This window comes from Tupaia chinensis, unplaced genomic scaffold (genome assembly GCF_000334495.1).
Source record: "Tupaia chinensis unplaced genomic scaffold, TupChi_1.0 Scaffold000320_1, whole genome shotgun sequence".
Classification (NCBI taxonomy): Eukaryota; Metazoa; Chordata; class Mammalia; order Scandentia; family Tupaiidae; genus Tupaia; species Tupaia belangeri.
Genome location: NW_006159813.1, coordinates 3,328,226 through 3,344,307, shown reverse-complemented (window position 1 = coordinate 3,344,307; position 16,082 = coordinate 3,328,226). Strand labels below are relative to the sequence as shown.

Genomic DNA, 16,082 nt, shown 5'->3' with positions numbered 1-16,082 from the left:
AACACTACGTGATCATCATTAATATCACTCTAAATAAAGATTTTTATGTCTTTGGAATTTGTTTTTGGCCTCAAAAGTTTTAATCATATCCAAGATCTCAGAGAAACTTCACAACCGCCCCAGGAGACAGTCAAGATGGGAATATGCCTCCCATTTTGTGGATAGGAGAAGTGAGACCCTGGCATTTGGACCCTGGACCCAGGCTCTTGCACCCTCTGCAAAGCCTTGGAGCTTTTGCCCAACTGGGAGAGCCAATGTCCAATACTAGTCATTGCAGGTGAGAGAAGAGAGAGGCCAAAGTACAGGAGGGTAGAGTGAGACAAGAAAATGTTCAGGATCAGTTATATTTACTTATTATCATTATTATTATTATTTTAATGGGAAGTGACATAGCATGACCTATTTTACTTTTACTAAGGAAGCACAGGAAAACAAGAAAACCACCATTTTCTCTCACCAAAGGGACATTTTACCATCAGAAAAGGAAGGAGGAATATAACCTCAAAAGCAAGGATAAGTCTTTAAATCAAATGCATTTAGCTGGATGAAAAACCCATTACATTGAACTTATTTTCTTCATTTCAATTTGGACTGGCGACAAAAATTTTGTAACTGGGTCCATGTGGAGATTTTCAAGAAAGGGTGGGGTGGAGGCCCTCATGGGATGCTTCATAGGAAGGGGGACCCTGAAGCTGCCACTCCCTTCAGGCTCTTGTCAAAGAGAAGAAATTAAAAAAAAAAAAAAAAAAGGAAGGAATGAGTGGGCCATCTCCCCCTACCCAAGGTCAGCTGCAGTGCACAGCCCCATCAAGACTGCCCCAGCCCTAAAGGACTTTGTCACCTTCCCACACCTTCCCACAATCCTAAGCAGATCTACCCCCTCCCCTCAAATGAACTCCCAACAGGTCAATAAAGCCATTTTTTACTCTCTTCCTAATTAGTGCACAAGGGAAGATGAACAACAGCAAGGAAAATAAACTTAATGTCTTTGTGGAACAAAAAGATTTTTCTTTTTTCTTTTTTTTTTTAAAGGAATAACCAGACCCTCTAGCTAAAAGCTCTGCCATGCAGCTCTACTCACATGAGAATTTCCAGCCCCCTAGATGGAGGGAGGGAAGAAATTTATAGCCATCTCTCTCCATGGGGCCATTTGAAGCTCAGTAAATGGACTTGTTCAGTTTAATTGGAATTCTCTTCTTGATTGTATTTTTGTAACCTATTAGGCCGTGCTGCCTCTTGATCTCCGAATTCAACTGAAATTAAATTTTGAAGTGTAAGTGAGAGGTTGCCTTTTTTTCCCCCGTTCTTGATTAAATAATGATTTGAAACAAAAACAATAAATAACCATGCCGGCTTCCCTGGAGGGCTGAGAGAGACTCCCTGTGAAACGCCAGGGAGCTGGAGTTCGTGGTGGGGGGATTTAATTACTTATTAGAAAAACCTAAGTGTTAACACCAAGTATATTAAGGAACCAGGAGATGAGGCAAGTTTACAAGTTTAAAAAAAAAAAAAAGAAAGAAAGAAAGAAGAAGAAAGAAGAAAAGAACCTTAAAGTTTCACATTGGAGGAGGCTAAGAGAATAAAGAGGAAATATTTATTTACTTCCCCCAACGGCCTTGTTTGTGAAGATCAGTTTATCCAACATTTCAATTTGTCCAAAAAAAAGAAGAAAAAAAATCTGAGATTGACAACCTCAACTCATAGCTCTCAGATCCGGATATGGTTTCATGGCTCAGGTCTCCTCACTCCTTTCACCGAGAAAGGGCCAACAGGGTTTTTAAAAGGGTGGAGACAGGAAGGCAGAGTAATCCACTTGCTAATTCTGGAAAGGAGAGATAAAACATGCAAGGGATACCATCTCTATGTTACTTAGAAAAGATGAGAGTAGCAGCAAATTTTTAGAACAGAGGGTCTCAAACTTACACGTATTGGGGGCCCAAGGCAGCAAATTGATAATGAACAACAGTGACCCCACAGGGCCTGGAGTCAAGAGAGCTCATACCCCATTCACATGGAGTGCTGCTATCACTCTTTGGCTGATTATTATCAGGCAAGAATGTGGAGCCAATGTGGTCAGATCTTATTTGTCGACAGAGACTAGAAATAGGATTGTTCTGTGAAACCTTCCCATTCTACAAATGTTGGCAGTTAATAAAAATGTATCTTCAAGGATTTAAGTGGGTAAAGGAAAACATATCTGAAACAAACATGGCTTGGCTTGCCAGTTTTCCAATGTTGACTTGAAATGTTGAAGCAGATACTGTCCATATATATCTCCTCCACCTTCTTGTTTTGGAGCACACAGCCGATTTCCAGGCTCCATGTGGTACTCACTGACAGCCAATGCCCACTTTTCCTGCTCTTGGGGTACTATGGACACACTAGAGCGTTGAAACTCCCAAGGTGCAGCCTTCAATGCATGAGTGATGGGGAACTGGTGTATAAATATCCCAACTCCTCCACTTACTTCCTGATGAGGATTAACTCTGGAATGCATGTCCTACACTGATTCCCAGAGTGTCCCCAGTGGGATTAAGCTCCAGCTGCTAAGTATGGTAGTTAGTTTGCTAATGCATCTTTCACTGGCTCCCTTTCTCCTCCCATCTCATTCCCCTACTGCCCTACAAAGCTTCCTTCTCCTCTCAAGTAAACGATGGGGTCCTTGGAAAATTCATGATGCATTTTTGTACAGAAAATATATGCCATGGCTTTCCCAACGACCTAATATTAGCACTCAAATTCCTGTCTCAGTTTCAGAGAATCCAGATTAGATAGATGATATTTAACTTGGTCATTAAGGAGATCTTAGAGGGGCTAAATTTTTATGCCATTCCTCAAATGTGTGAAGACACATGAAGACATGGCAGTAAGGGTAAGAGCTGAAAAAGAAGACGGGGTAAGATTAAACCAAAGAAGAGTCTGAGTCTAAGTGTCCCAGGCCTTAAATGGAGGTCCTGAGTAGAGTAACCTGAGGGCATTATTACTGCATGTCAGAGGACCTAGTATGGTGTCTTGGGGACCATTTTTCCAGCCAGTAGAACAAGGGCAAAGAGCAGTTACATGCATAGAGAAATTCCCAACAGATGAAGAGCTCTTCAAAGATGAATGTTGGGGGTCTGTTACCTAAATGAGAAGATAGAAAGGAGCAAGGAGGAGCAGTCTTATCATGCCAAGGCCAAGTGGGTGACTGTTTGCATCTCACATGTTAGAGGGCTACCTAGGAGATGCCCAGAAGGGAGGCCAAATGTAAGATCACAGAAAGTCGCCATTGACCAGCCATCCTGGTGTTCATGACTTGAAAGTCTCCTTTGCATTATCACTGTCATCACTTCCCCTAATACACACTCATTCTGCCTTTGGCTTCTTACAATAGGGTCTTCCCTTCTCTTTGTGTGGAATGAGTGGAAAGCTCTGGAGAAGGTAGAGTGTAGGGACAGGAGGTAATTCAACGTTTAGACATTGCCGGTGTTGAGTTTACTAAAATGCTTCTACCTGGAAATATAAACAGAGCCTACCAAGACCTGTAAAGAGAAAACCCAATAGAATTCATCTCTGTTTAGTTTTGAGCGGGGATGCTCAAGTGATAAAGAAACAGGAAAAAATGTCTTCAGGCTACATCTCCTTCTTGCCAAAATGATGTCCTGAGGGGGCCAAATAGAGTGAGTTTGTGTACGATCAGACCTGCCAGTGGTGTCATATTATGCTGCTTGCACCCAGTACAAGGGCGACTAGCCTAGAGGGCAAGTGAGAGGTTAAACCCACCCACCTTCTATTCACCAAGCTGTGAATACTAATGTAAGGCTACTTCAATATTTTTCTAATTCTTGACCCAGCATGAGCACCATTTTTATAATCCGAATGAAGTCTCTGTGGAGGTTAGCAGCCTTGCTGTATGCAACCCAGTCATCCATCTTTTAACTTGACCACCTACAGTAGCAGAGGGTACAGAAGAAAGTAAGGAGACTCAACACACCTTGTGCCACCTGGAAGACTTTTCAGGTCTGAGACTTCTCACCTGAAGCCCGAAGATTTTACCGTTGAGAATCTGTAGACAGAGTCTCCACATGCTTTCTCTCAGGGTCCTGGCTCTCAGGAATATCGGGAGGAAGAAGGAGCAAAGGGAATTTCTTCTCTCTACCAAGGGCCTAGACCTCAAAGTGGATTTGAGGAGGCTCTTTCTAACTCACACAGCCAGCCTCAAGTTAGCCTTAGGACCCCAAACTTCAGCCAGAGATCCACCCAGTTTCCCAGGGCTATTTTGAGTATGACAGAGGCCCATTCCTCCTCAAAACACATCAAATTCCCAAAGCTGGCAGTCATACAGATGTGACTCCAGCAAAGCCTGATGACCCCACCATTCTCACCAATGAACTGAGTTAGGACAGACCTGCAGAGACTTCTGAGGGGCCATGGAGAAGCTCCATGCATTAGGCAAGATTTTCCGAGTGCCTACTCTGTGCCAGGCACTGGTGGGTCCTAGGATATACCATTGAACTAGTCACAGCCTCGGCCTTCAACAAGCTCCCCTCTCCTCACCCCAGATGAGAGAAAGACAGTAAGATAAGCAAGTACCCCACTAAATGACAGCACTGTGACACACAGGGGATGAGCATTTTTGAGTGAGCAAATGAATAAAGTAATTTAGATAGTATGCTCTCCATGTCTGGGGGAATTGGAGAAGGCTTCCTGAAGGATGAATAAATTTAGTCCCATGAGATGGTGAAGAGAGGAGGAGGAAATGGCATGGACGCATGGGCTGGGCCTAAGAGAATGAGCTATGGAAGCAGACTCCGGACAACTCGAGTCCGTTAGCTCGAGTTGCAGGAGCCAGGGTGGGACTTTGTAGTTGGGACGAGACTGGTGAAGTTCGCAGGGCAGGGCTGTAAAAGGCATTGCAGTCTGTCAAAGTATTTAGATTCATCCAAGGAAATGGAAGAAGTTGGTATTTCCAGGCACCATGTTCAACCCACATGAGAATATTTTGGTAGGACCTTTGTCCCTGTCTCTGGTGCTGATGGAAAAGCACGATGCCTTGTAGCATACAAGTTATATGTGCGCGAGTCACAGCCAGATGGAGACCCCCTGAACGTACAGGGTGAGCTCAGGGAGTAGGGCTGAGAAGGTGAACAAGGTAAGGTCTTCTTCTATACTCACTAACATGGGGCGGGGGCTCACACTTGGAAATCCTTGCCCATGGGGACCTGTGATACGTGATACACCAGGAAAAAAAAAAAAGCTTTAAAATGAGTAGAACTGGGACTAAGTACCTGGGAGGAAAAGGCCCAGCCTAGATGCCCCCAGGAGGTCATGGAAGACATCGTACTCAGCCTCCCATCCCCGAGTTATCTCCAAGCCTGGTTCCCTCCAAGAAAGTCTGATTCACTTGTGAGGGTGATTGCCACTGGCCACCACACATTCACCGTCTCTGGGGCAGAGATACCATGCGTTTATCCCCAAACCAACCCCAGCCTGAATGCTCAGGTTTCAGAGTCTCGCTATCTGGCCTGATGTCATCTCACTCCTGACAGAGATGGTGGAAAATACATTTGACCATTGAACTCCAGAGGTGGAAATAGCACCCAAACTGCGAACAGGAAGACAAACAGGAGAAACTGAATAGGAACAGGGCCTTTACATTATTTGAAAAGAAGTCTCCTTTAGAAAACTCTGGTTGGAGGTCTCTTCTCCCAAAGCAAAGCTAGCCAAGTCGCCAAACAGATGAAGGCACAACTGTGCTGGATTGAATATGGTACAGCCAGACTGTCACCTTGCCTGTGTGCAAAGGCTCATGGGAAAACCCACAAAGGAAGTCCCACCTCCCCAGTCCCAGGAGTTGACAGCTTGGACTGCTTGAGTTATCCTGTTATTCTAGCAGTTCCCTTGTCTCTGTGCCTCACCATCATGACCAATCACTGAGAAAGCAGAAACTATTCCTTAAGAAAGCCCAGAAGTTCCACTCCTTTAGGCCCAGGGTACGTGGGATAAAATGGGGAAAAAGGAGGCACTTGATGGTATAATCTGCCCTAATATTTGTGGGGTCTGGGGCAAGAGTATAGAAGAGGGTCCACATACTATTAGAGATGTCTCAAGTTTATAAAATCGAGTGAGCACACTTAAATAAAATATGTTCTCTGGTCTTGGCAACATCTCCTCAAAATGACCTGAAAGTCTTTGAATTTAGAATCTTGGACCCTTCAGAGAGCGAGGCAGTGTGGGGAGAATCTGGCCCTAAAACTATCAGTTTTTCATCCCAACCCTGGTACCTCCCAGCACCATGATGGGTCTCACACACGTGTGTGTGTGGACACCTTAGCCTGAATGTCCAAGTTCTGTCTAAATAGCTACCCTTGCACAGAAGGGTGTGCACACTTAAAGCATGATCTCCCTGTGGGAGAACATATCCATGGGGGAGACTTACAGAACCCCTAGAAGAGGACTCAGGAACCACTTAAATAGAGAATGCTGGAATGCCGGGTAACCAGAGAGTAGTCTAGGGGGAGTGGTTTCTAGGTGCCCTCTGGCCACACAGGGATGGTTCTCTCTGGAAGAACCCAAGAGCAGGGATCCCCCTTGCTCATATTAAGCATGGTACTTTTGGTGGGGGCCAGAACAGAACACGCTGCGTCATCCTCGCCATGACACTGCTCTGAACATTTAAAGAAACCTATCCGTCATGCTTCTAAACACACAACTGCCCTCCCAAATGCTAGCTCTCCATCACCTACGTTCCTCTTTCATCTGTCCTAGGTCAGCCCCAAACAGGGTTCAGAGGGCCCCTCTTCATTCCCAGTCACCCCAGAGCCCAAGCTCCAAGCCCCTTCCAAAGTCCTCTGTTGCAAGCACATCCTCCCTCCCTCGTCCCTTCAATAGTTCTATCTAGATAAATGCAATACTCTAGCTTCCATTTGTATATTCAGCAAAGGTTTCCTAATCCTCCCTGGGCATTAAGGGATTGGCTAGACTGACTAGACTAGGCTCCCTTCATGAGAAAACCAAACAGAAATGGATGCCCCATCTGTCATGAGCACTAAAAAACCAGAACCCAAAGTTCAGGGCCAAGTTTGAGGATGTGCAGAAAGGTGTGTGTTTTTTCTTGTCATTTGCGACTCTGATGATGGACTCACGTTGCCCACTCTTCCCTTTCTCTTACACCTTACCTACCTACTAAAGGAGGAGTTCTTGCTTGGTAAGTGGATATAATCCGCAAAGACATGAGAGACTTTATTAGAAGCCACTCAAGAGCCTTAGCTACCTTCTACAAGGGGAAAAGGACACACACAAATACCTAGAAAGACGTTTTTGTTTGTTTTGAGTCAGCCTATTTGACTTCCATTTTTTTGTCCCTCCCCCCTTTCTTTTCCCCTTTAGTTGAAAAACTGCTAAAATGTCAGTTTGCGACCTTGACTTTATATTTAAAAAAAAAAAAAGAAAGAAAGAAAGAAAAAAAAAACTCTCATCTTTATTTCATTTCTTTTCCCCACATGATATTTGCTTAGGGTTCTATTCAGGCAACTTTTTCTTTAAAAAAAAAAAAAAAAAAAAGTTAAATTGAGGATTTGGTTGACGTTTAAAATGTGGGCTTTATCTCCTGGTTTTTGTTTTTTAATTTCCAAGATATATTTTTTCCAGGCCCATAGCCCCATTTCTTTTTCCCTTTCCCCTTCCTTTATTTATTTTTTTTATTATTGTTTTAGGTTGAGTTAAGGGTGTTTACACCCCTTTTCTATTGAGTTGTCGCTTTTGTTTGAGTTAATTCATTAGAAATTAAATTTTGTCTAATTTCCTTTTTCTTTAGTTTAACTCTGAATCGCATGCTTTTTCTCTGCATGATACTTAAATCTTCCAGTTATCCTAGCAGGGGGTAAAAAAAAAATCTCTTTTCTGTGGTATTCTTTCAGGAATTTGTGCTTTTGTTTTTTGGCGTCTCTTCTTTCTCCTCTCTCTCTTTCCTTTTGTTACAGTGCATCATGACGGTAAACATTTCTTGGTTATTTAGACACACCTCACGGGCCCAGTGCTTAGCAGTGTCCAATGGGTCTTTTTGCTTTCAGATCACTGGGTCGGGGTCTGCTGCTGACCTCTTTACCAAAACAGCCAGCCCGCTCACCACCTCCAGAGGACGCTCCCAGGAGTACGACTCAGGCAATGACACATCCTCGCCACCCTCCACACAAACCAGCTCAGCCAGGTCTCGGGGCCAGGAGAAGGGGAGCCCCAGTGGGGGCCTAAGCAAGAGCCGGGAGCTCCACAGCGGCAACACCTCCGATTCAGGGAACTCCTTCACCACCTCCTCACCCCAGAACAAGGGGGCCATTTTGGAGAATCTCTCCCCCACCAGCAGGGGCAGGGAGTCAAGGTCAGTGCACCTGGTAGGAGGCCAGAGGGCGTGTCCCACTTCAGCTCCACCATCTTATTCTAGATGCTTCCAGAAAGCCTTTTATTTGCGAGAGAGAAAACTCCACTCAAACTGGCTTTTCTTTCAAAATCGAGGGGGGTACTAGCTTCAGGTACAGCTGGATCTAGGGGCTCAAAATATGTCATTGGAGTTAGCGTAATGGCTATGTCGCTGGACTCCCATGTAGTCAACCGCGGTTCGTGTCCCGGACCCGGTGGCTTAAAACTCATGCCGGGCGCGTGTGCGTGCGTGCCCAAGATCCCGAGAGGAGAATGGAGGAGAAGGGATTGCGGCGTGACCATCCCCCCTGGGGGGTGATTTCTCGCTTTCTGTCTCTATGTCTCTCTCTGTCTGTCTGGCGAGCGCACGCGCCCTACAGTGAAAAATCTCTCCAAAAAAAAAGAGATATGTCATTGGAAATCTGTCATTCTCACAGCCTCCCTCAGTGCTGCTTCCTCCGTCTGTTGGCACCATTTTCAAGCAGACCTTCTAAAGCATGGGTGAATATGCCGAATTGCTAACATGCTATCAATTTAGCCAGCCAATGGAAGAAAAAAAATGCCTCTTTCCCAAAGTTTTCAGCAAAATGCCAGGGCAGATGTTCATTGGCTCTCCTTGGTCCAGCTTAGATCATGCGCCCGCCCCTGGATCAATCACTCCCGCCCAGAGGACCCTGTACCCATGACCAGACTGTATCACGTGCCATGACTGGGAACAAATAACGCAGCCTTCCTTCAGTCCTCTGTAGGAAAAGCCAGAATATTAATGTCAGGAAGGCTGGAGGGTAGACGAAACCAGTAAATTGAGGATTTGGTTGACGTTTAAAATGTGGGCTTTATCTCCTGGTTTTTGTTTTTTAATTTCCAAGATATATTTTTTCCAGGCCCATAGCCCCATTTCTTTTTCCCTTTCCCCTTCCTTTATTTATTTTTTTTATTATTGTTTTAGGTTGAGTTAAGGGTGTTTACACCCCTTTTCTATTGAGTTGTCGCTTTTGTTTGAGTTAATTCATTAGAAATTAAATTTTGTCTAATTTCCTTTTTCTTTAGTTTAACTCTGAATCGCATGCTTTTTCTCTGCATGATACTTAAATCTTCCAGTTATCCTAGCAGGGGGTAAAAAAAAAATCTCTTTTCTGTGGTATTCTTTCAGGAATTTGTGCTTTTGTTTTTTGGCGTCTCTTCTTTCTCCTCTCTCTCTTTCCTTTTGTTACAGTGCATCATGACGGTAAACATTTCTTGGTTATTTAGACACACCTCACGGGCCCAGTGCTTAGCAGTGTCCAATGGGTCTTTTTGCTTTCAGATCACTGGGTCGGGGTCTGCTGCTGACCTCTTTACCAAAACAGCCAGCCCGCTCACCACCTCCAGAGGACGCTCCCAGGAGTACGACTCAGGCAATGACACATCCTCGCCACCCTCCACACAAACCAGCTCAGCCAGGTCTCGGGGCCAGGAGAAGGGGAGCCCCAGTGGGGGCCTAAGCAAGAGCCGGGAGCTCCACAGCGGCAACACCTCCGATTCAGGGAACTCCTTCACCACCTCCTCACCCCAGAACAAGGGGGCCATTTTGGAGAATCTCTCCCCCACCAGCAGGGGCAGGGAGTCAAGGTCAGTGCACCTGGTAGGAGGCCAGAGGGCGTGTCCCACTTCAGCTCCACCATCTTATTCTAGATGCTTCCAGAAAGCCTTTTATTTGCGAGAGAGAAAACTCCACTCAAACTGGCTTTTCTTTCAAAATCGAGGGGGGTACTAGCTTCAGGTACAGCTGGATCTAGGGGCTCAAAATATGTCATTGGAGTTAGCGTAATGGCTATGTCGCTGGACTCCCATGTAGTCAACCGCGGTTCGTGTCCCGGACCCGGTGGCTTAAAACTCATGCCGGGCGCGTGTGCGTGCGTGCCCAAGATCCCGAGAGGAGAATGGAGGAGAAGGGATTGCGGCGTGACCATCCCCCCTGGGGGGTGATTTCTCGCTTTCTGTCTCTATGTCTCTCTCTGTCTGTCTGGCGAGCGCACGCGCCCTACAGTGAAAAATCTCTCCAAAAAAAAAGAGATATGTCATTGGAAATCTGTCATTCTCACAGCCTCCCTCAGTGCTGCTTCCTCCGTCTGTTGGCACCATTTTCAAGCAGACCTTCTAAAGCATGGGTGAATATGCCGAATTGCTAACATGCTATCAATTTAGCCAGCCAATGGAAGAAAAAAAATGCCTCTTTCCCAAAGTTTTCAGCAAAATGCCAGGGCAGATGTTCATTGGCTCTCCTTGGTCCAGCTTAGATCATGCGCCCACCCCTGGATCAATCACTCCCGCCCAGAGGACCCTGTACCCATGACCAGACTGTATCACGTGCCATGACTGGGAACAAAGAACGCAGCCTTCCTTCAGTCCTCTGTAGGAAAAGCCAGAATATTAATGTCAGGAAGGCTGGAGGGTAGACGAAACCAGATACCAATTTTGCCAATCATCTCAGGAGAAAGTCTAACTTAAATTCATCCTAAATCACTGCCATTTAAAAACAGACCACCATATTTACCCAGATGAGTTGAAAACTTAGCTCTACCACAAAATGTGTATACAGGCGTTTATAGCAGCTTTACTCGCAAGTGCCAAAGCCTGGAAGCCAACAAGATGTCCTTCTGAGGCTGCGTGGGTAAATACGCTTGCATACCCACACAGTGGACTACGATTCGATGCTAAAAAGAAATGAGCTAGCGGCCATGAAAAGACACGGCTAAAGCGCAAATGCATATTGCTGAGTGAAAGAAGCCAGTCCGAGATGGCAACACACAATACGATTCCAACAGCATGACCTTCTGCAAGAGGCAAACCTAAGGAAGCAGTAAAAAAGATGAACCAGGGCCAGCCAATAGTGTGGTGGTTAAGACGGCTAGATCCCACATGGCCAGCTACAAAGGTTGAGTCCCAAACTCCAGCAGCTTGAAAAACACTCCGGGTACATGTGTGTGTATGCCCAAAATCCTGAAAGGAGAAATGGAGGAGAAGGGATTAAGGTGTGGCCATCTTCCACAGGGGGTGCTTTCTCACTTTCCCTCTCTCTGTCTCTGTCTGGCGAGCACACACACCCTGTAGTGAAATTAAAATAAGATAAATAGATTAACTATTGCCGAGGGCTGGGGAAAGGGAGGAATGAGTAGACACAGCACAGAGGATTTCAGGATAGTGAAACCATTTTGTGTAATACCATAATGATGGATACATGTCATTTTAGAATCGTCCAAACCCATAAACTGTACCTCACCCAGAGTGAACATAAGCTATGAATTTGGGGCAATGAGCATCAAGATAGTCCATTGATTGTAACAAATACTCCACTCTGGTGGGGGATTTTGACAGGAGATGAGACTGTTCCTGTGTGGGGTCAGGGAGGATTTGGGAATTCCCTGTACTTCCCATTCAGTTGTGTTGTGAAACGATTGCTTAAACTCTCTAAAGGTGGTTGATTTAAATATACACACCCACACCCACACTGCAGAACCTTTTAGGTAAAGTGGGATCAAGCTATCATAGAATACTGAGACTTCTCCATGAAATGAGAAAAAAAAAAAGTTAAGGCTGAACAGAAAGAATTAAGCCATCTTTTTTGTCCAATTGTTTGTTTTGCTTTGTTTGGTTTTCCTAGAGGATGCATTGTATGCTTACCAGAGAGAGACAAAGAAGAGATTGGGGGGAGGGTGAGAAAGCATCCCCAGGGGGAATGCCCACACTGTAATCCTTTCTTCTCCATTCTCCTCTCAAGATCTTGGGTATGCATGCACATGTGCTTGGGTTGTTTTTGTTTTTGTTTTTGTTTTTTGAATAAATTTTTGCCATAGGGTATGTGTGCTTGCCAAAGAGACAGAGAGAGAGAGAGACAGAAAGTGAAAAATCCCCTCGCCTGGGGGTGATGGCCACGTAGCAATCCTTTCTCTTCTGTTCTCCTCCAGGATCTTGGACACACATGCACATGCACCTGGCATGAGTTCTAAGTCACCGGGTCTGGGACTCGAACTGCGGTCAACTATGTGGGAGTCCAGTGACATAACTTTATGCCATCTGCCAGTCCCCTTGTGCCCAGCCTTTTTTTAAACTGCTGGGTCTGGCACTTGAATTGCACCGTCAGCCACCATAACCACATTACAATTTGGCCCTTTTGCCAATCTTAACGCACTTGCTGGATGCAATTTTCCTGCAGAAAACACTTCCATAGAGATGCTTATGAGACAGTTATAATCCAACAAATTCATCACCCCTTACTGCCTCACTCCAGAAATCACAGCAAAATGCTAATCACTGAGGGTACTGTGACAATAAGAGCCACTAAAATTTACTTATCACTTGGTCTGTACCATTCATTCAGTTATTTATCCCTCAATGTGTTATCAGGCAACTCCTATATGCCAGACACTCGACTTGGTGCTGGGGATATAAACCCGGCCTGGTCCTCTTCCTCGGGAGTTTATAATTAATGAGCAGATGCTCGTTATTTATAATGTGGGGCATAGGGGACAGTTGAAAAAGCTTTGCTCTAACACTCTGCAGGCTCACAGTGGGGTCTTCCTTCTTCTAGAGGTAGGAGTCAGCCTTTGTTCAAAGTGGCCAACATTTCTCAACAATATCCAGAACCTTAGCACTGAAGGAGTTCATAGCTTCTTCAAGGACAGAGCACCCTTGGTCCCCAAAGCTAACGCACTTCAGTTCTGGACAAATAGCCTGGCATCCACACACGGACCTGGGCTCTGGTTTGCCTGCACCAGGACATCCCTGGTCCCAGCTCACACCCAAGCATGGCTGGGAGCCAGGGTCAGAGCAAATGGCAGTGACTCTAAAAACAAGCAGTGACGTGTCCAGATGGGAGAGGAAAGACATGCGGGCTGATATTCTGTGTGCTAGTGCATGGGGGGAATGAAAATAATAGCAAGCAACAACTACAATAATAATAAGGGCAGCTCATAGTCATTTAGCCCTAATTATATGACAATGACTAATCTTCCTCAGTTGCTCACAAAATCTTATAAGATAGCTACCATTACTATGCTCTCTGTTCATTTTTGAGAGAGAGATTTTTCCTATAGTGTGCATGTGCACACTAGAAAAAGAGAGCCAGAAAGCAAGAAATCACCCTTTTGGGGGATGGCCATGCTGCAATCCCTTCTCCATTCTCCTCTCAGGATTTTGGGTGCACACATGCACATGGCCAGCATGAGTTTCAAGCCTCTGGGTTCGGGACTCAAACTACAGTTGACTATATGAAAGACCAGCACCTTAACTGCCACACTGCCTGCAGGCCTCATAACCCTTTCTTAACTGACAGGGAAGTTGAGGCTCAGAGTGATTAAGAAACCCAGTTAATAAGTATCAGCATCAGGATTCATATATAGATCTGTCTCCAGAACTAGAGCTAACACGTTGGAGATGTCTAGCAGTTACCTGCTTAATTGGATCTACATGATAGCCAAATTAAATAATTCAGGCCCAGCCTTTCACTTTGAAATATAAATGATGGTTAGACCCAAAGCTATTTATGTCATGCCAGCTCTGAGTGAGGGCTCAGTACATATGGCTGAGTGAAAGAGACACCAGCTGTAAGTCAGGGGAAACACAGACATGAAGGAGGAAGCTGGTGAGGTGGCATGGGCTTTGGAGTCAGCCGATCAGGATTTGGGACTCTGAGTGGCCCTGAGGCGGTAGCAAACTCTTCTGAGTCTTCTCTGTAAATTGGGGATCATAATTACGCCAGCTTCCTAAGGCTGTTGGAAAGACCACATGAAACGGTGTCTGTGTAGTGCCCAGGACACTGAAGAGGTTCAAAATGTTCTCCCCACAGCTATTGATTGATGACCTAAGATGTAGGTGCCAAGTCCTGTGCCAGGTGCTGGGGGCCAGTGTCCAGAGAGACATGAGTCCTGTCCCCAAGGAGCTCAATGTCTGGGGCAGAAAAGACAAGCTATAATTACACGACTAAGTGAGCCTCCTAGAGATGGAAGGAGGGGGGGGTGGTATTTGGTAACACAATGGAGATCACCCAACACGAGGCTTGAGGTCAAGGTCAAGGAAGGCTTCTCAGAAAAGGTAAGGTCAAACTAAAGCCAGACCATGAGTAGGAGTTGCCAGGTGAAAAGGCCAGGCAAGAGGGTGATAGCCAGCCAGTGTGTCCTAAGACCTGACACCAGGGGGAGAATAGGGCTGCTCCAGGAGGGACAAGCAGTCTGTTATGGCTGAGGTCAACAGAGCAAAGTGTGAAGAGCCAGAGGGGAGGGATGAGAGCCTTGAACATATTAGTGATATTAATGGGATTTGAACTTGATGCTTGCCCCAATCCACATGGACATGTTTTGACTGAGAATGTAACAGGAGTCCAGCATGACCCTAGAAAGGGTGAGAATACAGAAGACAGGATCCTGTCCTTGGAGTGATTTTGAGCAAGACTTCACCCTTTTGGGGGAAGTGTCTCAGTTCCTCCATCTCCATCTCCAACTTACACCAACTACAGGTCAGCGTCTTGATTTTTACCACACCTGAGGACTGCTGGCACTCTTACTTCAAAAACTCACTTGTTTACATAAGTGAATTTATTGTGCTTATCTGAAATTTTAAAATTATTATCATTTGTCCTAAAAAGAAGGCAAAAGTATATGAGTAGGCCCAGCCATGGCGTGATAGTAAAGGCTGCTGGCTCCCACGTGGCCGACTGCATGGTTCAAGTCCTGGACCCATGCTTGAAAAACATGCTTGGTGCATGTGCATGGGTGCCCCCAAAATCCCAAAAGGAGAGAGAAATGAAGAAGAGAGTGTGGCATGACAACCCTCCATGAGGTGGAAGGTGCTTTCTCGCTTTCCCTGTTTCTGTCTCTCTCCAGTAAGCACACACACCCTCATACACTCTAGCCAAAACAAAACAAAACAAAAAACAAACCAACCAACCAACCAACCAAACAAACAAACAAAAATAGAATTAAAACAAGGTGTTTAGTTCTAGTTAGTTACAGTTGCCTGCCCAAGGTTCCCAGTCTCAGGAACCTGGTTCTTCTCTCTTTGGGAGATTACAGAAGTGTCAGAGAGGTGTTAAAAACCCAACTAGGGGACCAGCAGTTAGCGTAATGGCTATGTCGCTGAACTCCCATGTAGTCGACCGCGGTTCGAGTACTGGACCCAGTGGCGTAAACTCACGCCGGGCGCTTGTGCGTGCATGCCCAAGATCCAGAGAGGAGAATGAAGAAGATGGGATTGTGGCGTGGTCATCCCCCCTAGGGGGTGATTTCTCACTTTCTATCTCTCTGTCTCTCTCTGTCTTTCTGGCGAGCGCACGCACCCTATAGCAAAAGCCTCTAAAAAAATAAATAAATAAATAAATAAATAAATAAATAAATAAATAAACCCAACTACAGTTCAGTTGGGACTTTCTCATTACTGTAATCAGAAGGACTGAAAAGAGAATAGACCTCTTATCATGTGATTTGATGTTATTTATCATTGTTCTCCTGCCCCTTGACCCAAAATACTCTGAAGTAGGCCTCTGTGGCATGTATCCCACTCTTGCGGGATGCTGACCTAGATCACCCATCTACTTTTAAGGTTATTTATTTATCTATTTATTGCTGTAGGGCACATACATTTGCCGAGGAGAGAGAAGAGAGAGGGAGAGGGAGAGGGAGAGAGAGAGAGAGCACCTCCCACGCTGGTGGCAG

General features: G+C 45.4%; 1 protein-coding gene across 1 annotated transcript in view; it reads left to right on the top strand.

Moving 5' to 3' along the window:
* The window catches only part of SRRM4 (serine/arginine repetitive matrix 4), a 218,808-nt gene that overhangs the window by 192,878 nt on the left and 9,848 nt on the right, over positions 1 to 16,082 (top strand). The window contains 1 exon segment of the mRNA XM_006151555.1: positions 8,052 to 8,356. Within this exon segment, the coding sequence (XP_006151617.1) occupies positions 8,052 to 8,356 (305 nt within the window).